Here is a 26,605-nt window from a genome sequence, read left to right on the forward strand (position 1 = left end):
TGGTTTTATAACCTAGAAGACTGATGTTTTCAAAAGAAATTGGGCTGTAGGTGTTATTAGGATTGTGTTCGATATGGAGCCACACAGTTACACCCCAAGTGCACATGTGCCTTACCCTGAACTCTATTTTTTTTTTAAGTCTGAAAGAGCAAAACAAAACAAAAACTCTCCGTCAAAATGTTATTAGGTAAGTGTGTACATTTGAGCTGCATGGCGTTTACATCTATGGAATCCAAGACCAGTGAGTTCCTTTTTGTTTCCATAGGACCAAAAATTGATCTCGGAAATATTTAACTCTGATATTTAAAAAAAAAACAACAAAAACCAAACAAACTCATAAATGCTGAGGTAGAAACACTGAGTAAGATCTGGCAACTTCTCCTATTTTTAGGATTATAATTTAAAAACACTCTGAGTAATAAATGCATAGGACTCAAGTTAATTTTAATCCGCAACCCATTACTCAGAGAAACAGAAAATGACATAGGTCCCTTGACTGGCACAGAACCACCAATGATTCACATCGCCTCTCTCAGAATCCATTTCTGACTACCCCATGTAACCGTTTCTCTCCTTTGTCCACATCTGTGTGAGCTCTCAGTTTTTTCTTCATTAATTTGCATTTGTGGGAACTTTGCTTTATAAAATATCGCTTTCGGGTTTATTCTAAGGGAAGAGGGAAAAGAAAGCAAATGTTCACGACCAGCTGCTTTAAAAGCCCTGCTGCTTCCTGGCTCCAGCAGTGGGTTCGTGCTCTGGACCTGTTGGCTATTTGAAATGGGACAGAATCCCCTCCAGCGTGGCCCAGAGTCACCCCCACCAAGCACCTCTTGACTACTCTCTCCTACACTCCAACTGTTGAAAGCTAGTGCTAGACTGCAAGTCTCCTGAACAGTATCTAACTCATCCTAGAACCCTCTGTGCCTGCCAAACATCAGGACCTCAGCTGATCCGTAGAACTGTGTGATGAAGCTTTGGAATCAGACGTCCTGCAATTTGAATCCCAATTCTGCTAATTACAGGCTATGTGATCTTGGTTCACTTATCAGACCTCTCTGATACTCTGTTTTTCTTATGTGGAAAATGTTACTATAATTATTACCATATAATATAACAATACAATAATACAATTATTATAATTCCTTGGAGGGGTAAATAAGATAGCTCATGAAAAGTACTTTGCTGTCTCAAGGATCTACTTCTGAAAATGACAGTCCTTTTAATTGGTCTACCAAAAGTGTTCCCCATTTAAAAAAAATTAATCAAATACACATCTCTTTAACTGCCAGTCAACTTCGATTGTCCTGAAATGACCAAGGCTGTACCCTGAGTGTAATTCCAAGCAACATTTTAAAACCCAGATTTTTAATTGGCCTGCTTCAACCTTTCTGTTGGTTAACATGTATTTGATTTAAAAAAAAAATTACAGTAACTTGTAGACTTTTCTTTTACTTTCCTTGACCCCTAGAGGTCTAGGGGTGCAAGGTTGAGAAATAGTCTCATTGTTCCTGCTTTGGCTTCTAGATTGGACAGCTCTGAATCAACCGAAATACATCTTCGGGGCATGTGTTTGGAGGGAGGGAGCATTGTTTGGTGAAAAAGCATGGTCTTTAGAGCCCAACTTTAAATCCTGTCTTCTGTTTGCTCGTTGTGTGTGAGTCGGGACAATTTCCTTAACCTCTCCCAAGTCCCGGTTTCAACTTCTATAAAATGGGAATAATTCCTGCTTTGCAGAGTTGTCAGGAGAATCAAATGAGATTATGATAAAGCCCTGTCACAGAGCATCTGATACATAGCAGGCCCTCAATTAAATGATGGCTGTTACTTGTACTAGTTTTGGGAGTCCAGCCAAATTTGCAAGTTTATTCTTAGTGTGAGAGTGGTTGTTGGTTTTAAAATTAGAATTATTTTTCATGCCCCCAAAATAGGTATGAGTAAATGTGACCTTTCTAACTTCTAGGGAGTTTAGCAATTAAAGAAATTACTGTGTATTAAGACCAGTTCTACCATGGTTGGTTTATTCATTTATCTGTGCATTCAGTCAACGTTATTCAAAGCCTGCAATGTGCCAAGCATTGTCTCTGGCCCTCGGGATATAGTGAATAAGACCTCATTCTCGTCCTCAAGATGCTCATGAGATGGGTCCTCAAACTTGCCTTTTACCTCATCAAGCCCTCTGCCCACCCTCGTTTGCTGATTATCCCTCATGGTTTCAGTTACCCTTCTAGCTAGTGGAAATGCCATGGTTCATTCCTTCAGCCACCCTCAACAACAACTGGAAATCTCTGTGGTGTTGTTTTCCCCACTGCATGTGCCTTATATATTGCCTAACTCTGGATCAATGTGGCCATCTACCTTCTGTCCAAGATTACCAGATAGCTATAGAAAATGATGCAATTACATAGGTTGGAATCACTGCACATAGCCTAGTTCAGCTCTCAGAGCCACTTAATAAATCCTTGTGGTCCTGGCCACTCCCTTTTACTGGTCTCTACATCCCATGGTCTGGTCTTGTTTACCTCTTCAGCCTCATCTGTCTGCTCTCTTCCTCTCCCCAAACGTTGAGCATTACACACACTGCTTGCAATTCCCTACACACACGGTGACATTTCTGGCTTCCTTAACTTTGCTCATGGCATCTCCCAGTGCTGGGGAGGGGAAGCCCTGATCAGCATGGATTCAAGTAGCCGGTTTCTAGGCAGACACATCTCTAAAGTAGACGTGACGAACTCAAATTAGCATAACTAGGTGATATGAACATCCATTTCTTCCATTTCATGATTAATAAGCAACTTTCATTATAATTTGGCTTTTTAAATAGATTTCTTACAGGAAGAAAATATACTGGCAACTGTAGTTTGCATTATAGTGTGACAGACCCTGGTTTGTACATCAGTTTTCTATGAGTTTAGTTACTGTGGTCACTCCTTTTGAGTCTCTTAGTTAAAATTGAATTTCTGGACAGAAAAGCCCAGGATAAAACTCCTAAGCCCACGTAGATAGCACCAAAGAAATTAGCTGACCTCCTGAGACAATGTATTTATCTCACCTCCCTACATCAACAATGACTTCTTCTTTTTTTTTTTTTTTAATGTTTTTTTTTTATTACATTATGTTAGTCACCATACAGTACATCCCTGGTTTCTGATGCAAGGTTCGATGATTCCTTAGTTGCGTATAACACCCAGTGCACCATGCAATATGTGCCCTCCTTACTACCCATCACCAGTCTATCCCATTCCCCCACCCCCCTCCCCTCTGAAGCCCTCAGTTTGTTTCTCAGAGTCCATAGTCTCCCATGCTTCACTCCCCCTTCTGATTACCCCCCTTTCTTTATCCCTTTCTTCCCCTACCGATCTTCCTAGTTCTTATGTTCCATAGATGAGAGAATCAACAATGACTTCTAAAAGACCTTTACAATTCTGAGATCATCACTGCCTCAGAGAAAGGGAGGAGGAAGGAAAAAAACCTTGAATGTGACCTATTCTAGTGGAATGTCCCTAATAGGTGCATATTCCCTTGTTAAAAACATCCTTGTAACAATATCTAATTTCCCTTCTTTTGAAGCTTTGCTTTCTAAGCAACCTCTGCAATTATAACTTGATCTCCTAAATGGACCTGGCTCCACAGGAAGGGCAAGCTTTATGCCTGTGCCCAGTGTTTAGAGTACTCAGACCAGATACAGCTCCTATTATACAATATCAGTAAGTCTCTTATCAGTTTACAGGAAGGTAATCAAAGCCTAATCAAGCCTGAGGGTAAAGCTTCTGGTCCTATATAGCAACAAAGTGAGTTGAAAGACTTAGCAGAAATTAAATTGCCCAGGAAATTTAGAATATCAAATTGTAATAAGAATATTTACCATTTATGAATGTTTATCATGATGTTTATCTCATTTAATTCTTGCAAAAGCCCTATGAGCACCCATTTTAAAGATGAATGAATTAAAGATTAGGTAAGTTAACTAACCTGACCAAGCTGATAAAATGGAAAAACGATTTGAGCATACGTCTGTCTGCCTCCAAAGCCACTTTTAACCTTTTAAGCCATCTTTTAACCATTGTGCAACACTGACTCCATTAACTAAGTCCATTCATTCACTTATTCACCAAATATTTATTGGACACTTACACTGTGTTAAACATCAGAAATATACGGATGAATAAAAACACTTGCCACGAAGACGTTACAGTTAAGTAGCAGAAGTATAATCTAAAAATACATATAATAAATTGTTTTAGATGCAGTCATAAAATATGAGCAACAGAGATACAAGAAAAGTGTACAAGTGTTACCTGGAAGTAGGTAGGGGACAGTGGGAAATTTCCATAGCAGATACGACAGTTGAGCCAGGCCATTAAAAGGTAAATAGACTTTGACCACATGGGTAAGATAACTTCTGGCAAAGAGAGCTGTGTGGAGGGAAGAGGTTCGTAGGCGAAATCCAGAATGGTTGCTGGAGGAGCTGCAGATGTTAGATTGGAGGGGTGGCGAGAGGAGGCCGGACACAGGGGGAAGAGGCCTCTTGGGCCACACTAAGGAGTTTGGGTGTTACGGGGCAGGAAATGGAGAGTCTTACAGAATTTTGAGGCGAGTAGCAACATGATTATATTTGATTTTAGATTTCTCAATAAGCACACCTGTAGGAAAAGTACTATGAAGTGGAGACATTTACTACTGCAACATGGAAGGCTACAGTGAGCTTGCTACTCTGTATGATGTGGTCGTTATGTTTCTATTAATACAGCACATGCTTGTGCTTTCCTAAAACCACCTGGATACCTTCCCTTGAAAAATAGCACACGACAAGCTCCTTAATTATGTACCAGAGAACTGATTTTTTGAGAGGTGTATGTTGGAGGGTGTGTGTGTGTGTGTGTGTGTAAAGTGTATTTGTGCCTAGCATTTCAGCCTGTTAGGAGATTCTTTTGAAACGAGATTATACCATCTATCAAATTAGCTCTCCCTTTCAGTTTTCAATCATTTTCAAATACAGTAACAATTCCTTCTAATTCTGTTTCAATATAGATACACTATTCACTGTCTATAGTATAAAGTTCAAACTCTTTATTATAATATATAAAAGGCTGATAACATCTGGATGTTATCAAGCCCAGCTCATCTCAAGCCCTTTTCTACACACCTTATGCTTTATTCACATCAAACTACTTTTGGTTCTGTTCAGGCCATATATGTGTGTATATCTATATATCTATATCTATATATTTTTTAAGATTTTATTTATTTGTCAGCACGAGTGAGAGAGAGCATTAGTGAGAGAGAGCACAAGTAGGGGGAGTGGCAGGCAGAGGCAGAGGGAGAAGCAGGCTTCCTACCAAGCAAGGAGTCCGATGCAGGACTCGATCCCAGGACCCTGGGATTAAGACCTGAGCTGGAGGCAGTCACTTAAGCGACTGAGCCACCGAGACATCCCAGGCCGTGTATTTTCAGATGTCTGTACCTTTGCCCATGCTATTCCATCTATCCAAAGACCATCCTGCCCCCTTGATAGGATTCCTCACTTATCTTCCTATTTTATATTGCTCTAATACAATATTATCTTAAGACATTATGATCACCTTTAATTTCTCTCCTTGGGGCCTTGTTTGGAAGGGCAGGACTCAATCCTATTTCTCTTTTTGAGAAATATCAAACATCGTGGATGGTATATCGTTGGAGCTAGCTAAACTGCATTTACTTTGCAGGACAAAATCATAGCATACTAAAAATAAAAAAGCATGATCACCCTTTGTTGCCCTGCTTTGTAAATTGCCGAACAACCAACAGTTAACTGCTCTGCTGTCCTCCTTAGCAGGGGCTTATTGACCATGCGGAGCTCCAGTTTTTAGAACAGCAAAAAATTTGACTCTTACCAGCTCTTCTTTTTAGGAAAGCTGTTCAAGCAAAGTCCTATACTTCCATCCTCTCTAGTGATCATTTTAGTTCTTCTAGGCACTAGTGAACCAAGCATTTATAAAAGCAATTAGTAAATGTACATATCAAACATTTTTTTGAATTTGAATTTTGATTTTGAATTTGACTATCAAACATTTTTCTCTTTTAAGCTATAATATTGAGCAGTGTCTCCAATGTGGTTTCGATTAGAATATAATAACTCAGGATCAGGAGCTAAAAACCTTTAAAAATTAATTGATGATACCACTTCCTATCAGCTGAATATTACAGTTCTGAAAAATTAGGAGGCCGTTCTTGGTGTTTTTAAAAATCCGCATTTTTAATATAACCTAATGCTAAACACTTGGGTCTATGGAACAACGAAGGACTAAGAGCTGTGCTATATGCACTGTGATTTCATATACCCCACGAGGTTAAGAAGCTGCTTCTATGTTAGACGCAACTAATGAATCATCGAACTTTACATCAAAAACCAGGGACATACTGTATGGTGAATAACATAATATAATGAAAATATTATTATGGGGGAAAAAAAAAAGAAGCTGCCTCTAGCCACGGGTGCTGCTGTGGAACTTGTTTAGATCGAGCGTGTTGATAAGATCAATTTCCGAGTGTCTGGCTTTTCATAGAATTTATGTTCCACCTATCCTCAGGTTTTTATCTTGTTTTGAAGAGTTCTATACTTTCTTGACTGATCTTATTTTTAGAAAGATGTAAATCTATGAAAGCACCAGGATAAATTTAAATATTGCGGTTAAATCTGTATTTAAACACATCTTTCCGGGGACTGAATGTTTTTAAATGCTTCCACACTGGGGGGGAGGGGGGAGGAACTTTAGAATGATTCTTAGAATTAACTCTGTGTGTGTGTGTGTGTGTGTGTGTGTGTGTGTGTGTGTGTGTGTTTTATTGAGTTAAAACCTCCGAATTAACAATCTTTTAAAACTAGAATAAAAATATATACCCATAATAAATTAGTGCTGGTGCGCTTTTAAAATACAGCACTGAAGTTTTCTGAGGAGCATTTTCTAGGACCAAAATCTGATGTTTGACATTGTAACAAATGTACAAATAGGTTTCACTGTTCCCCTTGCCTCCTTGTTTTCTGCCTCCATGCCTATTTTGCTATGCAAAAGCTTTATGTCAATTTACTTTTTGAGCCGTTTAAGACCAAACCAAATTATTCCTTCAGCACATTTTAAACAATCCCTTAAAGACCTCTTTTTCTTGGCTATGTTTCCAATCTTGGCTTATCACTATAATATTTCATGCTCCATGCTTCTGAAAAAATTCAATATTCAAGAACAAAGTAATCCAGAGCTTTACTTCATTTCAGTCTTTTTATGTCCTAGGGCTGTCCCAACTCAATGACCCAGTTTTTATTGTGTCACATCTCACTGTCTGTTGCTGACTGCGACCAGCTTGCCTAATCCTTTTCCTGTCCTTATCAGTTTTCCCTTAATTCAAAAATCTTTTTTTTTTTTTTAATTCTTTGCACTTCTTCTTTCACAGCTTTTAGGGGTTTTTTTCCTCCTTAGGAGATTCACTGTACCTGTGGTAGCCACTCAGAAATACAAAGTTGAATGGGTAACCAGGGCCCATAAGTCTGTCCTTATCAAAATTTTCATTGCACTATCTTTAGAAGTGTGAGTGGTAAATGGCAGAAAGTGGATATTATAATTTGGCATCATGCATCAAGAGTCCTTAAAAATGTTCAACTCTGGGATCCAGCAATTTCACTTCTGAGAATCTAGCTTATTAATTAAAAAGAGTCGTCTAAGATGTGGAAAAAGCACCATACATGAGATCTCATTACAATGTTATGTATAAAAGCAAAAGAAGAAAACAATGCAAATATCCACTGGGAGAGAAGTTAAAAAAATTAGCATCTATCTCCTTGATGGAATATTGCGCAATCATTTAAAATGATGGCTCTGTGACCAAGTAGAAAGATGGGTAAATATTTATGTTTTCAGAAAAGCAGAGTGCAAAATTGTAAGTGCCAAGGATCACAACTATGTTTTTAAAATTTACAAAGGGAAAACAGCAAGGAAGCATGACATTTGCTTATTTTAGGGTGATGGAATTAGAGATGATTTTTCTTTACTCTCAAAATCTTGATTAAATTTAAAAGTTGAGTTTTTAAAAGCTATAATTTTAACTGACGCAAACTAAGAACCTATTTAGGTTATGTCAAATAAAATGTATAGGACTATTTCAGACCAAGCTCTATTTCAGTCTCGTAATAAACTAACAACTGGCAGAGGGGCAACAACACAGTGAGGGCATCATTGTGTTTAGCGTCATGTGTAATCTGCAAAAAATTGCATTAGGAAAAAACTTTCAATACCTATTTTAAAATATAAAATGATTTTTTTAAAACTTTGTTCTCTCCGAAGTTACTTCATTAAATCAACATCTGGTCCAACCTTCCCATCCATTTCCACAGTCTTTGGAGAGATCTTTCTGGAACCTCAATCTGTTTGTGATACTCCGCTGTTTAAAGCACTCGGGGATTCAGAATATTAAAATCTTTAGCTGAGTTTACTAGCTGCTCCCGAGCTTCTCTACCTTATTCTGTGTCCTGTCTTCTCACGTACCCTTCCCACCAGCTTCACCAAACTCCAGATAATACCTGAAACAGTACTCCAAGTCACTATTATCTGTCTCTTCATACTGAAATGACCAGTTTAATACCTACACATTCTTCCAATCTCACGTGTTCCTTTGTCTGGGAAGGCTTCCCAGATTCTCCATCTTCTCTATGTCCCTTCTCTGTAATCCCACAGTGCCCATTATATTGTGCTATCACTGATTTGCTCATCTGCCTTTCCAACCAGACAGTACATTTGTTCTTGTTCACAGGCAAGTGCAGGTGTGTATCTGACTAACCACACCCCCAGCACCCTCACCATGTTCCTTCCTGTGCTCTGACAATGACAGGAATAGCATCTTCTAAGTAACGTTGATGAAGGGCCAACATGCTAATAATCCCGCACACTAGATGCTAGGAACAAAGAGGGGAGATGTGCTGGAAGCGAAGGACTCTTATCTGTCAGGTACTTACCAGGTAGAAATTGTTCAGTGCACCTCCCTAATGAAGTTAGACTTTCCTACTTTGTCTTAAGGGTGTCTTGCAAATATTGCGCCTCCCACATCATACAGCTGAGCACCGGGAGCGGTCTTAGTTGGCTGTGAACACTCCACTATGCCCTTTCACATACTAGACATTCAAACATACAATGATGAAAATCCAATTTTTAAAAATCATTCTGATTTACAGAAATTTGCATCTACCTTGTCTGTGATGAGAAAAAGCCTTTGGAATAAAAAATATGTGAAAGATAAAATATTTGTGAAGGTCAACATTCTAACTAGAAATTTTTGGAACAGTGTTGTGGACCCCTAGAGAGAAGGATGCAGTAGGAATTAAGAATAGGCAAACTTATTAAAATAAAATAAAAACAAGGACTGCATGAACTCCAAATATGCTGACATGTAAATATCTTCTCTCCCTCAATTTTCATATGTTTCCATAGGGAACTACGTATACTCCAACAGGAAATACTGGTTCAGCCTGACACAAAATCACAGTTTCATTATTTAGAGCAAAAAAACAAATGACTGGGTTGTGTTCTCAATTGACTTTCTTACTTTCTTTTCCCCATCCTTATTATATTTGCATTTTAAGCAATATATTTACTACAGCAAAAAAAATTTTGTAGAAAATTTTAATCAAATTTGTTTTACCAAAATTTTGATAGCCTTTACAATTTTTTGATTATGACCCTAATATTTTAGCTATTAATCTTATAAAACTAAAGTTTAAATATATCAGAGGCTCTGATATTTAAGATAAAACTCTGGAAACAACTGTTAAATAGTCTTTCTTGATCATCCCTTAATTTATCTGCTACATAGACTTAATGTTCTTATTTCATATTTTCTTATAGAATCACCTATATATTCCTATCTGGAAACAAATACGAACAAATGTAAGTTTTAGAAAAATATCCAAACATGATTGTATTTTGAATTTCAAATTATTGGAGTCTACCTAGTAATTACTTTAGTAGAAGGGAGAAGTTAGCTAGTGCATCTGCAGAGAAGTCTTTGACTGAACTTTATATATAATAATAGGAAGCAGAAATAATAAAATTAGCATAGTTAGTTTAGTCAGGTGTAATAGTGGGAAGTGAAAACATTTTCAAAAATTAAGCAATATAATGGGGCGCCTGGGTGGCACAGCGGTTAAGCGCCTGCCTTCGGCTCAGGGCATGATCCCGGCGTTATGGGATCGAGCCCCACATCAGGCTCCTCCGCTATGAGCCTGCTTCTTCCTCTCCCGCTCCCCCTGCTTGTGTTCCCTCTCTCGCTGACTGTCTCTATCTCTGTCAAATAAATAAAATCTTTTAAAAAAAAATTAAGCAATATAAGAATGAATAAGGCAAAACGGGGATACTAGGATGAGCCTGAATAATAGAAAAGGAAAATTGGAAGGAATACTTTCTAATGTAACTACAACTGTCTCTCAGTAAGATACATTACTTATAAAGGCACACTTCCCTGCGGGAAAGAAGAAAATATTATATCTCTGAAGACAATCCAATAATCACTAAAAATAATGTTCAGATACACCCATGCAGCTTTATTCTTAACAGAACTTCCTTAAATAGGTTGCTCCTATTAGTAAGGGAACATGCTGATTTAAGATCATGAGTATAGTCCCCTTGCCCATCTCAGCTCTCACCGTGTATTAAGTGGAACCTTGCTTTTCAAATCAAGCCTCATGTGAATTTACTGGCTATGAGTTCTTTAGTGAACAACGATTTGGTAGATGAGATCACAAGGGTTAATGTGCCTAGTGCAGTGCTCACTATGTAAAAGGCTCTCTAATATGTGTATTTTTCTCTTTCCTTCCCTGACAACCCTGTAATAAAAATAATAAACTCATAGCCCAAAAGAATTATACAAGACAGGAATGATTTGTTACAAATAATTTAACATAAATATTTCATAATTTATTATAAAGACATTTTGCACACCACCATTATAAATACTGAACATAGTTTTAAGAAAATTACAATTTTATGATTTCCTAAATACCGTGGTAATCCACCTGTTTTTAACCTCAGTATAAAAGCTAAGAGTAGGGTTAGAATTTAACCCTAGCAGACGTGAAAATTTGGTGTCTCGATTTACAAATATAGTTTAATACACAGAATATTGACAAGAATTGCCATGTGCTTCAGATGTACTGCCAAAACATGAACAGCCAACAAATTTCAAAGAAATATACACATGTCTAGTTTTAGGTGCTAACTAGAAATATTCCCGTAAAGCTGGTAAACTGTGACTACCAACACCGGTTTCTACGCACCTGAAAAGTTGACAACAAAAATATTAAGATATTTGGCACAAGGTGGACAATACCTAGGCTTCAGGGTTGACTTACTCCTTTCAGGTACTGTACAGTCTTATCATCGCCCCCAGCTTTGGAATTTCAGACCTAGAGAATATACAGTTCAAAATACATGCTTTGTCCTTCTTCTCATGCTAGGACTCTGATGTTTTCCTCTTACAGTCTGGTAGAAAAGCTGATCCTTTAGCTTTTCTCTCAACAGCTTTGGGTCAAATCTCTTCTATACAGGATCTCATTCTTCTCACGCCCCCTCTATATGCAGAAAGCCGGTCAAAGTCTTGGAGATGGAAACGAGTTGCCAACTGATTTACCATTTTCCTCAGGGTAACAAAGGCTGAAACAACTTGGAAAGTAAGGAACAAAGTGAAGATGATGTGTATCGCTTTTTCCAAGGGCAGATTTGTTAGGCCTTCATTAAACAGCAAGAAGAGAATTAAAGGCAGCTGCAATAGAAGGCTCAAAAGCCAAAAGCCAGCCAACTCAGGAACCTGCAGTGACACACAGTAAGAGCAATCAGCTCAGTAAAGGACAGTTTTTTGTTTACACAGATCAGCACTATGAACCTACATTATAAGCTCTGTTATCCAGGAATATAACATGGTCCTTGTCCCCAAAGAATTTACAGTCTAGATTAAAAGTGAAAACTAACTGATGTAGCAATGCTAGAATGATATATCTTAGTGAATTATTAAATGCACCACTTAGAGATATGAACTAAATACTATAAGAAATAAGACAAGGGAGGGATTAGGGTAGGTAAAAGAAAGAATCCAAGAATGTACGCTTTTAAAGTTGGGTAGAAGGAGGAAGAGGCAAGAAGGTAAGTAAGCAAAGATATGGAATGAGCATGACTAGGAATCAACATGTCAGCCTGGAATGGACGATTGGGTTAGGAAATAGCAAGAAATACAGTGAGGCCTGTGGGTGGGACCTAATTATGAAGGGCCTAGAAAACCAGAGAAATCTTCAGGCATTATCCCTAAGCTCTGATAACTGTAAATGCTTAGGCAGCATGATGATTCAGAAAACATGTGCCTGGCATGGGATTCCTGAACTTATAATTTCCCCCCATTTTCATAATCAGGATCATGTTTAGTTGACCAAGTATTTTCAAGACTGGTGAGAAGAGGGAAAACTGTCAATTCTTAAGTGCTTACTATGTTCAGGTACTTTCTATAAATTATTTCATTTAATCCCAACAAACCTTGGAATAAGTATCTTCCCTTTTTCTTTTCTTCTTCCCCCTTTTTTTTTTTTTTTTTTTAACAAATAAACCAAGGCTCAAGAGATTCAGCAAACAGACTACAGTGACAGAAATAGTAAAGTCGGAGACAGGCTTTTGCTCCTTCCACCACCTCTCTCTGCCTTTTCCTCGCTATGAAAACCATATTGCCTAGACATGTCGCACTAAGAGAAAGGAAAAAAGCCTACCTTTTCCTGTAGGTTCCCCATGTAGCCCAGATACAACCTGATAGCTTCAATTAAGGTTATTAGGATGATAACAGTGACCACAATGAATTTGTAGTAATCAGGCAAGATTGAATACTAAAAAACAAAACAAAAACCAAAACACACAAAAATAAACACGTTTGTAAAATCTCACATATAGTAAAACCGACCTGAAAGAGAAAACAAATATTAAGAGCTTTAATTTTATTGACAATGTAACAATGCCAGGGATGGGCAGAAGAGGTGTCAGCAGAAGTATTAAGCATAGACTTACCTTCATCTGAAGCATCATAACGCTGCTTACCCACCAAAGTGGGAAAAAGTAAGTGTTAAAATAAAGTGACATCTGCAATGCTAAACTGGACACCATTTCATTATCTACAAAAGAAACAGAAAAAGAACAAACTCTTCATCCTGGTCACTGCCCTGTAAGTCCTTTAGTTTCTTTAATAACTACAGTGTTGGTTCAACGAAACTCCGAATTTTAAGCCTATTTATAATCACTGACAGTGAAAGGAAATATTCATCATAACACTAATTCGTATATTGGCTTCTTGGGGGTATGTTTCTTATTTTTCAATTACTTTATCATTTTTGCCATTACAGTCTGTCAACTTTTTTGCACACCATTGGTATAGATTAAGTGTGGAATATCAATATGAATTCTATTGAACAGACAATAACAATCATCACCTCTTTTTTTTTTTTTTTTAAGATCTTATTTATTTGAGAGACACAGAGAGAGAGCATGAGAGCAGGGTGGGGGGCAGAGGGAGAAGCAGACTCCCCAGTGAGCAGGGAGCCCGATCTTGGGACTTAGAGATCACAACCTGAGCTGAAGGCAGATGCTTAACTGACTGAGCCACTCAGGCGCCCCCGATCATTACCTCTTTTGTAGAGTTCTATGTAAAGAGCCTATGTAAAGAGCCAAAATACATAAAAACTAATCTTTCACATATAAACTAATCTCCTACAAAAACGAATCCCCCTAAATCATAGACACACCCCTCTTCAGCATACCCTAATCCCACCCATTCATTAATAACCAATTTAATGCCACTTTCCCCATAAATTCTTTCTTGATCCTATTCTCCCACCCCAGCAGAAATATCTTCCCCTCTAGGTACTTATCTCTAACCTGTGTGTAGGAAAGTGTTAGCAAAGAATCACATCCCCTCACTCTAGACAATCTAGTGTGCTGAAGAGACCATGAGCTTTGGAGTCCAAGTAAACCCATAACTCCTCAAATACCCTTGTAACCCTGGATGCCAGACTTGGGATAAGTTATTGAAACCTTTTGACTAATTTCTCAACAGAAATTGTCTCAATTTCTTCATCTATAAAATGGTAACAGTACAAGTACCTCAGAGGTTGCTTGTGAGGATTAAAGACAGTGTTAATTATTTCACCCTACCACCATGCCTGGAACTTAGGCACTCAATAACATTACTCCCCTTTCCTTCTTTTTCACTTAATACACAGCCTTATTGTATGCACAGACTACATTCTACCCAAATTTGAGACCCTCATAGAACCTAAAATCTTGCTTTATACAGGGTACATACCAAATATGCATAAGCAGAATGACTGAATTAATGGAAACGTACTGTCATAAAGACATCAATGTAGCCATTTGTGATACAGGAGCTGCATTTTTCTAAGGCTGATTGCAAGATACCTTTTGCTTCTATGTAAGGGAGAAGGGTCCCAAATTAAGAATTTGATTTTTTAAATTGAGTCCTACAAATACATCCTAAATTTGACTAAATTCTAACAATTTAAAAACAGATATGTATTTTGAAATCAATCGCCCTAAATGTAAGCATTTATAAAGGCTCTAAAATAAATTTCTTAAAAACAGATTTTTTCCTTCCACAGCTGAGTATATCTGTCATTTAATAATTTTAAAATATAAGAAATAATCATGGTCTCTCACAGCAAGGTTTCCTTTAGCTTTTTTCTGTTATGATCTACTTTTGCTTATACTTTTTATTTTTACTTTGCTTAATCTTATTTTTTAGATTATCACTGATAAAAGAATGAATTCTTAAAATTTGTTAAACTTGAAGGCAACTCACCAGCCTAGGATTTTTTTCAAAACAACAGTACAACTCTTGGTCAGTGGACACCGTAATGGTATATGCTTGTAAATACAGTGCAAATAAACCTACTACGGATTCACAAGAAAATGTGGGGAAAAATGATAAATTAGTTAAGCTGAAAATGTTAATATGTTTGGAGCAGAAACTAGTCAAAATTTGCAGTTTTTATGTTAGAAATTGTGTACATGAGCATCTTTTTTTTTTTTTTTTTTTTTTAAGATTTTATTTTATTTATGTGACAGAGAGACAGCCAGCGAGAGAGGGAACACAGCAGGGGAGAGGGAGAGGAAGAAGCAGGCTCCCAGCCGAGGAGCCCGATGTGGGACTCGATCCCGGAACGCCGGGATCACGCCCTGAGCCGAAGGCAGACGCTTAACGACTGCACCACCCAGGCGCCCCAGAAATTGTGTACATGAGCGTCTTAAGAGTTATGCTATATTTCGGCATTTCAAACTTATCATCATGCAACTGAAAATCAAGTTAATATGTAAATGAACCTTGAAAGCACAAGACGTGAATTTACTAAATTTTGCAAAAGTACAAGTTGAGTTCTGTAAATGGAATTTAAATTAAAACATTATATAAATCAGGGGTAGGCAAACTACCAGCCAGCTGCCTGTTTTTGTATAGCAAGTGAGCTAAAAATGGTTTTTCACATTTTTAAATGGGGAAAAAAAAGTCAAAGAATAATATTTGGTGACACTGAAAATCATATGAAATTCAAATTTTAGTGTCTATAAATAAAGTTTTATTGGAACACTGCCGCATCTCTGCATTATCTATGGATGCCACAAAGACCTATGGCCTGCAAAGTAAAATACTTGCTATCTGGTCCTTTACAGAAAATGTCTGCTGACCCCTGATACCTTGCATCATCAGATTTTAGTGCCTGTTAAGCCTTAGCTTTATAATCAGAAACTTAACCTCATTTTTCACATTGTTTTTCTCTGTACATCCTAAATCTTGAAGAGGCCTAAATTCAGGGTGAAAACAATGCAATTATGGGAATTTACTTTTCTCTGTTCTCTTTTAAAAATTCCTAAACCAAGCAAGAGGAAAAGATTTCTATTCCCTAGAAGAGTTCAGTGATAAAAACCACATGGATTTGGTTGACAAAATCATGATTGAAGAAGGGGAAATTGTTTTGGAGGAAACTGAGTGATCGCTTGCCGTCAAGTTGAATGCAGTCGTAGTATTTTGTTACCAGATTGAGGGTAAGAGTTATACATGGGGGATGGGGGTTGGAGGCTGGAGACGGCAGAGAAGGGGGCGAGCTTTGTTGAAAGCGATGCTAGTGTGGCAGCTGCCATACCGAAGTGGATAGCGGTTTTAAAATGACCCATTAAAAAAAGCAATTCTTTCCATCCCTTCCATCAGAAAACGGACTTGCGGTGTAACGTATTTGTTTTGCTAATAAAAGAGAAAATAAGAAGATATTTTAACCGGGGTAGGAAGTGGGAAGGGGAGACCGCCTGGGCTGTTTTCACTCTAACCTGGCCCGAAAAGCCAGGGCGGAAGTTGCAGAGGAAAAACACCCTCGGCCTTCGCTGAGGATGCGAAACCGGACATGTGCTGCGAAGGCGGATTTTATATTTTTAGTTTTTGAGGAAGGCTGGCGCCACCTCAGCTTCTCGGCTTACAGCTCACCGGCCAGGCCTCAGCACCGTCAGCTCAGGACCCGTCGGGGTTACGGGCCTGGAAATGTCCCAGCCCAAGGCTCGGCCCCCCTCCAGGGCGCTTCCCGCACTGCGGAGAACCAGCTGAAGGCGAAACCGCCATTTTAGGTCCGGGCAAAATCTGGCCACTCCAAAACCGGCGCCAAGTGTTCCGCAGGCCATACCCGTTGCGCTGGGCCTCGCCCACTCACCCGGACCCTCGCTGTACTGCGGCCCGGTCCGGTTGGAGTCACTGAACACGGTCCGGCTGAAGTTTCCCAGCCGCTGGCGGACCGGATCCGGCAGCTCCATGGCCGGGCCTTGGTACAGCTTACAGCTGGGTCTGCGGACGCAGCCTCCTTCTGCGGTTCCCACGGCAACCGGGCGGTGCGCGATGCTGGGGCCCAGGCGCACGCGCGGCTGCACTGCGTGGTAGAGGCGCGGGGCGGGAGCGCCTCGAAAGGAGAGGAGGGGTGAGAGTGGCGTCCTGCCTAGCGCCTCAGCCTAGTGCGGAATGGTAGATTCCTTAGTCCTGTTTTAAGCCCCACCATCTTAAAAACAAATAGAAATAGTGATAAATGACCTGAGGTTGGATTGTGATACAAGGATTCCTCACACGTTGCAGTGGGATGCAAGCTTTCTGGAAGGAAATATAGAACGAATGTAAGAGCTTAAAAAATGTTCCCGACCGGTGGTTCTTTCCCTAGGAATATGTATTTTTAAATTTCTTTTATTATTAACATATATTGGGTAGGTATATAAATAAAATATTTTTAATATTTTAAATAATTTAAATATTAAAAATATTAAATATTTTTAATAATATATAATATATAGTCCTGGAACTCTATTTGATGAGATACATTGCTGCATCTTAAACATGCTTGCGATGAATATCTGATTAAGTGGATTAGCTTTAAGTAAAAATTAAAAAAAAAAACTAAGTAGAAGTGAACCTAATATTGCAAAATGTGTGTGTGTGTGAATATGTGAGGAGCAGAGGTGGAGGAAGTGGCACAAGCACTGTGGCTTCAAAAAAAGAAAAAAAAGACTGGAAGGAAATCCAAAATGTTAATATTTTATTTCTGGGTAGTGGGTTGTGGGTGATTAAAATTTTTAAAAAATTCTGTATCTTCCCGTTTTTTCTCAAATAAGGTGTATTTTTTTTTTTTTTTTGAGATTTTATTTATTTACTTGACAGAGAGAGACAGCCAGCAAGAGAGGGAACACAAGCAGGGGGAGTGGGAGAGGAAGAAGCAGGCTCCCAGTGGAGCAGGGAGCCCAATCTGGGGCTCAATCCCCGGACGCTAGGATCCTGACCTGAGCAGAAGGCAGATGCTTAAGGACTGAGCCACCCATGTGCCCCTAAGGTGTATTACTTTTTAAAAAACTATTTAAGTGGGGTACCTGGGTGGCTCAGTCAGTTAAGCTACCGACTATTGATTTCTGTGCGCTACGCGTTGAGTCCACTTGCCCCTCTCCCTCTGCTCCTCCCCACACTTGCTCTTCTCTCAGATGAATTTTAAAAATCTTAAAAAAAAAAAAAAGCTATTTATAATATGGTTACAGAAAAGGACACAAACTGAATTTACATGTGTAACCAGCACCCTGACCTTAGCAGCAACTCCGTAAAGCTTCCACTTCCTATTCGCTTACAGTTAGTGATTGTAACAGACCTTTCCTGACTTTTAATAGCATAGAATAGTTTTGGCCATTTGTAATCTTATAGTAAGTGCTTTTTAAAAGAAAAATCTGCCTTTTTGTCCTCAAAATAATTTTTAAGAAATTCTTTCATGTTGTTGAGTGTAGGTTCTTTTTCCTTGCTGTTTGAGACATACCACAGTGAGTTTATCTATTCTACTGTTGAAGAGCATCTGTGTGTTTTCTAGTTTGGTGCTGCTGTGTATGAATAATGCTCCTTTTGGTGAAAATATTCCTCTGAGTGAACATATGCATGCATTTGTGTTGAGCTTATTCCTAAGAGTAGAAGTGCTGGCTTATGAGGTATGACTTAGCTGTAACAGATATGGCCAACAGTTTTTGGTTGTACCAATTTCTTCTGCCTCCAGCAATGTCTAAGCATTCCTGTTGCTCCAAATCTGTCACCGTCACTTGTTATCTTCCATCTTTTCTCTTAGCCATTCTGATTGATATGTGGTGAGCAGTATTATTTTTACAATCAAAAGGAAAACCACACATATTTACATAAATGTCAAGGTATATTTACGAAGGTATGGGAGGAGATAGCTACATGGCTAGAATTTCAAAATAATTCAACAAATGTTTAATGTATTCCTACTATTTTGGGGGCATTGTACTAGGCTAATTAGGGATATGGTCCCTCCCCATCATTAAGCTCAGCCCAGTGCAAGATGTAGAAACTAATAAGAATTTACACATTAGTAAAGGAACAGAGACGAGGAAGCAATTAATTCTGGTTAGGGATGTCAGGGAAAGATGGCTAACTTCTGCTTCTCTTCAGCATGAAGCCTAAGCCTTGGCATCTCCAAAAAGGCTCCAGGACCTCCCTGAAGCTGGCTAAAGTGGCTTCTCTGTGTTTCTCAAAGCATCTTCCTCTATGTTACTTTGGTCACAGTGCTAGCTATGCTGTACTAGAATTGTCTCTCTGTGTCTGTTTTTCTTGCTAGTTCACAAGCTCTTTGAGGTCAGGGTTGACCTTTTACCTTTATCCTGAATGCTAGCACAGTGCCTGACCTAGAGTGGGAGCTGGATAACTATTGAATGAATGAAGGGAATAAAAGATGTAAAGATCTTTTATTATATGGATATGTGGATATATATATGGATCTTCCCATTTCTAGTTCAAGGATTTAGCCAGTCCTTACACTGGGTTCATTCTATAAAATAGAGAATTGATATTATTAAAACACAATGAGTGATAGCATCCCCTCAAAATTTAAACTTAGCAACAAAGGATCAATTTTCATTTATTAAATTAGCCAAGATTTTTATAAAGGGCACAGTGAAGTAGGAAGCCTCATGCTCTGCTGATTGAATTATAATTTGAATAATCTCATTGAGGGAAGCCTTTGACAATATGTACAAATTGTCTTAAAAACATTTCTGCCTTTAACACAATAACCCAAATTTTAAGGCTGTTTTGGGGATATAAGCATAAACACTATAAAAAATGTTTTATATACCAAGGTATTACTTCCAACATTACCAATATTAGTTAAAACAAACAAACAAAAAGAAAGTGAGGGAGCATTTGAAGTGCCCAACCACAGGCCTAGTTAAGCAGCATATGATGTTCATGGTCAGGTTTTGGGTTATAGTGGAAAAAATACCCCTGGAAGCAGAGAGCAGGGTTCAAATCATCTAAAATTCTCACTTTAGCACCTGAGAGCTGTGCAATTGATTTCAGACTTTTGTTTTATAGAGTGAGAATAATGGTAACTTACTGTTACGGTTGATGTGAAGATTATATCAATAGAAAAGGCTTTCTATTAGTGATAACTATCATTGACACATCTATTAAAATGATGTCGGTGAAGAGGAAACCGCTACAGTGGAGTGAAATCATGCCAGGGTTTGATTTTCTGAATTCAGTTGTACCTGAGAGGCAATACCTCCATTGCTTTCCTAGTAAAGACAGTGGATGTGATTAACCATAAACCAGGACATGTGTGTTAACCAAATTTATCAAAAGCCTGAGTGAATTCTCTTAAAGAGAATTTCCTGGTTTGAAATAAATCGTATTAAGATAAACTGGAAAGGAATAAAGGGAATAAGGCAATGATGGCACAAAAATATATTAAAGAAGAGTTTTAAGAGGAAAAAAATTTGGTTTTAAAAAGAATCCCGTCATTATTGATGTCACAAATGGTCCAATGGGCTGAAAAAAACCTTCCAAACACTATTTTGTTACCTGATGCGCACAATATTTATAGGCAATCACATTAGTGAAATACTGAAGAACGAAGAAGGGAATTCACTTTCATGGAATCAAGAGACTAATACAATTTGAGTTTCCCATATCCTACACCTGTTACTCAGAATCTAAAGAGCAGTATGGAATCTTCATTCTTAAAATCATGCGTATCATTCCCAGAAAGATTAATAAATAACCCTATAAATTAAACTGTTAACTTTTTGTATGAATATTGTTGGTCAGAGTAATAGTTTCTTCTCCAATAATTGCTTAATGTTTTTCACTGGGCTATGGTCTACCTTCCTAAATATTTATTTTCACAAAAATTCTGAGCCTACTGGAATAGTTTCTTCCTCTTTGACAAGAGGCAAAGTTGTCTGGCCATAATGTATTATCTCATGTGACAGGAAGCTGATTTGGGGAGTTATTTAAATCACTCCTTGGCATAATAAAGATATAAATTCTTACCTTTTGATGCTATAAAGACTTTAGAAACAATATTGTACAGGGAACATGTTATTCAATTTATTGCCTTAAAATGATCTGTGAGACATTTCTAAGAATTCATATAAATCTAAAAAATATATATTTGGGTATGACATCTTCAGATATGATTCTACGTCACCATCCACATTTAAAAAATCTTACTCTAAATTACCCGAAATGTAATCTTATAATCTTGAAGTTGTTAATGGATAATCAAAAGCTTTTTGAATCTGAAGTACAGTATATTCTATTCATAATATTTTTCAAAAGTTTATAAGAAAGAATCAGGCTATGAATTACACAGAAAGTCAAATCTCTTGAAAGGAGTTTTTCTTATCACATTAAGTGATATTTGAAGGCTGACTTTAATATTTTGTCTTCGAAGGCATCCTCATTGAACATTTTTATTAGAAAATTCTTTCCCTTTTAAGATGCTGTATATATTACAGTTTTTTGGTTTTGTGGCATTTCTTTGTGTTATACAAGCACACTGCTCACCTGCTACGGCAAACAGCTGTTCCATGCATCAAACTCTGTGGGAGATGGGAATGACAAACCTGGGAAGATCAGCAAAGCAAAAACTGCTTCAGGAAACCTCAGATCTGTAGCCATTTTATTGACTAAGTAATAAATTCCATTTTTAGGAATGATAGTATTACTGTACTAATAATATTTTTATATTACATTGTGTAAAATGTACATCATGTTTTTCTTTCTAGAAGAAAATTAATCTTTACCTTGTGTTGACTATAGTAAAATATTGCCCCCTGCACTAAATATTGACACATTGTAACCTCATGCTTGTTATAAATTGCGATCCTGTGCTTTTAACATAGTGTACTTTTGTCTGTAAGACCATGCTACACATTGCTTAGTCATGTTCCGTTTTAACCCCCCATCACATCAAGGTTGTAAGAGTAGAAATCCAGTAAATGGACAATTGGGTATTAAAAAGTGTACACATACGTAAAGAGTTCAAATAAATTTGAATTATTTATTGTGTTTATGTAGATGAATAACACAGCTCTCCAAATTTTCTTGAAGGTAAATTTGGTTTGCCAAATAGAAAATCATTGCAATTATTCCTGTATCCCATTCCCTTTCCTACTGTATTTTTAGTTAATACAGAATTGTTCTCTCTCTCTCTCTCTCTTTTTTTTCAATGCATGCTGTGATGATTAACAGAAGTTCCAGGTGGTTGGAGACAAGTGTAATAGGATGTCAACAGAGATATTCCCTGGGCCTGGCCAAGTCGCAAAGCTGTGCACAGAAGGTGGTAAGTTCACATATTCTAAATTCAGGGACCTCCTATGGTTAGGCCAGCCTACTAAGAAATGTTACTATAGTGAAACAGCCCTACCATCAGAAATTCCCCAAACTACCCCATCCCTACTCCCTGAAGTATAAGAGTGAATGGAGAAGCCTTTTGTGAAGTAGAATATTTGTAAGGATATTGTATTCCCTCTCTTCACCCCATTCTCACTATAAAGGAAGAGATGGAGTTACTTCTTTCTCTCAAAGTCTAGAGAAAAGCCCTCAAGAAAGTTGCTTTTAAAGCAGAGAGGGAGGGGCAGAGGGAGAAGGAGACAAGCAGACTCCCTGCTAAGTGCGGAACCGCACGGCATGGGGCTCCATCCCAGGACCCTGAGGTCATGACCAGAGCTGAAATCAAGAGGTGGATACTTAACTGACTGAGCCACCCAGGCGCCCCATCTTCCTTTTTAAATTTGATTTCTAGCTTAAGTCCATTATGATCAGAAAACATACTCAGTTTACTTATTCCAGTCATTTGATATTTGTTGAGATTTGCTTTATGGCCCAGCATATGGTCAATTTTTTTTTAATGATTTTTTATTATATTATGTTAGTCACCATACAGTACATCCCCGGTTTCCGATGTAAAGTTTGATGATTCATTAGTTGCGTATAACACAGCATATGGTCAATTTTGAGAGATGTCCAGGTACACTTGAAAAGAATGTATTTCCTTCAGTTGTTGGATTCAGTGTTGTGATGTTTAATTTTTTTGTGTCAATTTCACTGTCCTAAGCGATGCCCAGATGGCTGGTAAAACATGCCTTTAGGCATGTCTGTGAGGGTGTTTCTGGAAGAGATTAGTACTTGATTCAGTAGACTGGGGAGATCTCCCTTCACCAACCTGTTAGGGCCTGAAAGAAACATAAAAGGGGGATAGAAAGGTGGCTTTTCTCTCTCTATTCTTGAGCTGGGACATCCCTCTTTTCCTGTCCTTGAATTGGACTCTGGGACTTCTATCAGTGGCCCTGTGGTTCTCTGGCCTTTGGTCTTGGACTCAAATTTACATTGGCTCCCCTGAATTACTTCAGACTTAGACTGAATTGTGCCACTGGCTCTCCTGGTTCTCCATCTTATAAATGGCAGATTGTGGAACTTCTCTGCCTCCATAATTCTGAGTGAGCCAACTCCTATAATGAATCTCCATATATGTCTCTATTTCTATGTCTCCTTTTGGTTCTTTTTCTCTGGGGAACACTGACTAATAGAAACATTCTATGTCAGTCCAACCAGGTCATGTTTATTAAATATGTTAGTCAAATCTTTCAAAACCTGAGACTGTGTTTGTTCTGTCAGTCACTGAGAAAGGCATGTTAAAAATCTTCCATTCTACGGGGCGCCTGGGTGGCTCAGTCGTTAAGCGTCTGCCTTCGGCTCAGGGCATGATCCCGGAGTTCTGGGATTGAGCCCCACGTCAGGCTCTTCCGCTGGGAGCCTGCTTCTTCCTCTCCCACTCCCCCTGCTTGTGTTCCCTCTCTGGCTGGCTGTCTCTCTCTCTGTCAAATAAATAAAATCTTTAAAAAAAAAAAAATCTTCCATTCTAGGTGTGAATTTGTCCATTTCTCCTTTTAGTCCTGTCAATATGCTTTATGATATTTTGAAATGATGTTTTAGGAACTTGGAAATTTAGAATTGTTATGCCTTCCTGGTAAATTGGCCTTTTATTAGCATAAAATGTCCTTCTTTAACTCTAGAAATGCTTTTGCTTTACAGTGTGCTCTTTTAGGTTTCTTGGTAAATGTTTGATAGTATATTTTTTTCCATCTTATCTCCAACAAGATGTATCTCTTGTAAGCAGTATATAGGTTTTTTTTTTTCCAATCTAGTCTGAAAATCTTTGTCTTTTAATTGACTATTTTAGTCCATTTACATTTTAAATAATTACTAAGATATCTGGGTTTAAATCAATCATCTTGTTTTCTATTTTTCCCACATTTGTATGTTCCCTTTCCTCTCCTTTCTTGTTTTCTTTGGATTTACTTTAAATTATTTTATGCCTCCTCCTATTTGCTTGTTAGATATACATTCTTTATTATTCTTTTTGTGGTTATCCTTGAATCCAATACACATGAATACTTTACCATTTCCAAGACAATGTATGGACTATAGAGCACTATACTTGCCCCTGTCTTGCCTTTTGTGTTAATATTATCACATTTAATTCTACTTACAGTTGAAATCCCATAATGTGTTATAATTATTGTTTTATGTAGTTAATGTTCATTTAGATTTACCCAGGTTTTTATTCTATTGCTCTTTATTCCTTCTTGCACTTCTGTCCTTCTCTCTGGGATTATATTCCCTTTTGCTTTCAGTATCAGTTTACTAGTAATAAATCCTCTCAGATTTTGTTGGTCTGGAATGTCTATTTTGCTTTCATTTTTGAAGAATATTTCGCTGGGTATTGAATTCTCAGTTGGCAGAATCTTTAACGATGACATACCATTGTCTCTCATACCATTTCATTATTTCTGATGAGTAGTCAGCTGTCAGTCTCATTCTCATTCCTTTGAAAGTATTGTATCTTTTTCTCTGACTACTTTGAAGATTTTACTTTGTCTTTGGTTTTCAGTGTTTGACTGATATGTCTAGATGTAAATTTGTAATTTTTTAAAGTTCATATCTCTTGAGGTTCATTGCATGTCTTGTGGCTGATATATATTGGAATTTAGAAAATTCTTGGCCATTATTTATTCTAATATTACTTCGCATTTTCTCTTTCTTTCTTCCATATCTAGAATTCCAATTACATCTAAAATTAGACTTTTTCACTGCATTCCATATATCCCTTGTGCTTTTAAAATGTATTCTCTATCTTTTTTTCCTCTCTGTGAGTATATTTAAAAACAAAGTTAGTGATTATTAGGCAGAGTATGTTTAATATGAACAAATCATGTCATTCAAACCTCCCTTTCTTTTTTGCTAGAACTAGCAAAGCAGTAATATCAGACACAGTAGTCACAGTGCCTACCCTCCTCAGTGTTTCCTTCTAGATGAAAATGACTCACCCACAACCTTCTGCTCAGGGAAACAGGGTTGGACTATTCTTTGCACAGTGGTGGCTAATCAGATTATCTCTGTGATTTGGAGTGGGACAATGGGAAGGGATTGGTTAATCAGTTTCAAAAGGAGAGCAAAGCAAATCCTGTACAGAAGCAAAAGATAGATGGAAAGGGCATATTTTTGCCAGAACTGCCTTGGTTCCTGGGATCTATTTAGTTCTATGTACTGAACATGTAATCTTGTAAGAAACTTCATTTCTTATGGTGACCTAAATGAGTCTGTCTTTCTTTTAATCAAGAGACTAATGTATCAGGGAGTGTGGCTGAATGTGTATCTGAGCTTGGCAAAGTAGTTCATTAAGACATGTAATACCTTTGGACAAGATTGAGAAATTTTCACTAAATGTGAGTGTAAATCAGTGAATTAGAAACTTATTAAGTGAGTATACCCAAAGGATACTAATCAATGAATTGCTCCAGCCTTGAGGGAGGTTGTTTTTTACCTTATTTTTATTTTTATTTTTGTTTTTAATATAAGGTTCTCCCCTTGACCTTGTTCTATTTAACATTTTTATCACTACCTCTGTTGAAAGCAAGCTTATAAATTCACTGAGGAAAAACACATTGTTTAGCAGGATCCTACAACCTGGAACAATGGCTAAGTCTAACAAGATAACATTAAAAAAAACATTTTCTTTTTTACAAAAATAATACATCTTATTGCCAAATATTGAGAAAATGATTCTCTTTTTTACAGTCTATTTTTTTGTGGAAATTATAATTAGGGTAATAATTTAATACTCTTTTTTAAAACATTGTCACTTAGAAATCATAAACATTTCTAAATCACTAAATATGATTTTACAATATCGTTTTAATACACCATCATTTATTTACCCAATCTCCTCCCAGGATAATGCTCTAATACTGTTTTCTAACTTTTTTTTTTTTGCTTACAATTATAAACATTTTTCCAAATCTTTAAATATTATTCTCTCAATTGGATGACTATGCCATTATTATTTAATCAATACACTATACTTAGGCAATCAGAATGTTTGCCCCACCACTGCACTTCTTGTCTTTAAGTTACTAGAAATATTCTTATGGCATTATTGTTGGAAGACTGTTATCGTTATTTCTTTCTGATAAACTCCTAGCAGTGTATAAGAATCTTGGCTTATTTCTCTGTTGCTTCACCATTGGATATTATGATTTTCAAAGTTCCTGCCAATTTTATAAGCACAAATTAGAGTCTTGCTTTATTTTTATTTTCTTTGAATACTAGTAAAGCTGAACATTTTTTCATATCTATATTGACCATTTGTATTTATTGTTTTGAGACATTTATGTTCATGTCTTTT

At 37.5% G+C, this 26,605-nt stretch overlaps 2 protein-coding genes across 3 annotated transcripts in view; one reads left to right on the forward strand and one right to left on the reverse strand.

The window, feature by feature from the left end:
• LOC123785973 (uncharacterized) overlaps positions 1-26,605 on the forward strand; it is a 176,709-nt gene that overhangs the window by 65,148 nt on the left and 84,956 nt on the right. Inside the window, exon 5 of the mRNA XM_087863907.1 lies at positions 22,111-22,201. Within this exon, the coding sequence (XP_087720033.1) occupies positions 22,111-22,201 (91 nt within the window). The remainder of the gene's footprint in view (positions 1-22,110; positions 22,202-26,605) is intronic.
• Positions 10,916-16,942, reverse strand: TMEM17 (transmembrane protein 17). 2 transcript variants are annotated; one of them, XM_087863431.1, is made up of 4 exons: positions 16,730-16,942; positions 13,062-13,165; positions 12,770-12,883; positions 10,916-11,826 (listed from the first exon to the last, which is right to left on the reverse strand). In XM_087863431.1, exons 1-4 carry the CDS (start codon positions 16,854-16,856, stop codon positions 11,548-11,550), a joined length of 624 nt encoding a protein of 207 aa, XP_087719557.1. In that variant the 5' UTR covers positions 16,857-16,942; the 3' UTR covers positions 10,916-11,547. The 2 variants fall into 2 exon arrangements, with proteins under 2 accessions (XP_087719557.1, XP_045644038.2); XM_045788082.2 differs by having other exon boundaries at positions 16,757-16,939.

The sequence above is a fragment of the Ursus americanus genome, chromosome 7, assembly GCF_024610735.1.
Source record: "Ursus americanus isolate L20-20 chromosome 7, mUrsAme1.1.p, whole genome shotgun sequence".
NCBI lineage: Eukaryota > Metazoa > Chordata > Mammalia > Carnivora > Ursidae > Ursus > Ursus americanus.

Coding starts and splice junctions, on each gene's coding strand:
- TMEM17 (XM_087863431.1), bottom strand. CDS start 16,856: ATGGAGCTGCCGGATCCGGTCCGCCAGCGGCTGGGAAACTTCAGCCGG. Junction 12,884..13,061: donor TTATGATGCTTCAGATGAAG/GTAAGTCTATGC, acceptor TTTGTTTTTTAG/TATTCAATCTTGCCTGATTA. Junction 11,827..12,769: donor TGGGGAACCTACAGGAAAAG/GTAGGCTTTTTT, acceptor GTGTCACTGCAG/GTTCCTGAGTTGGCTGGCTT.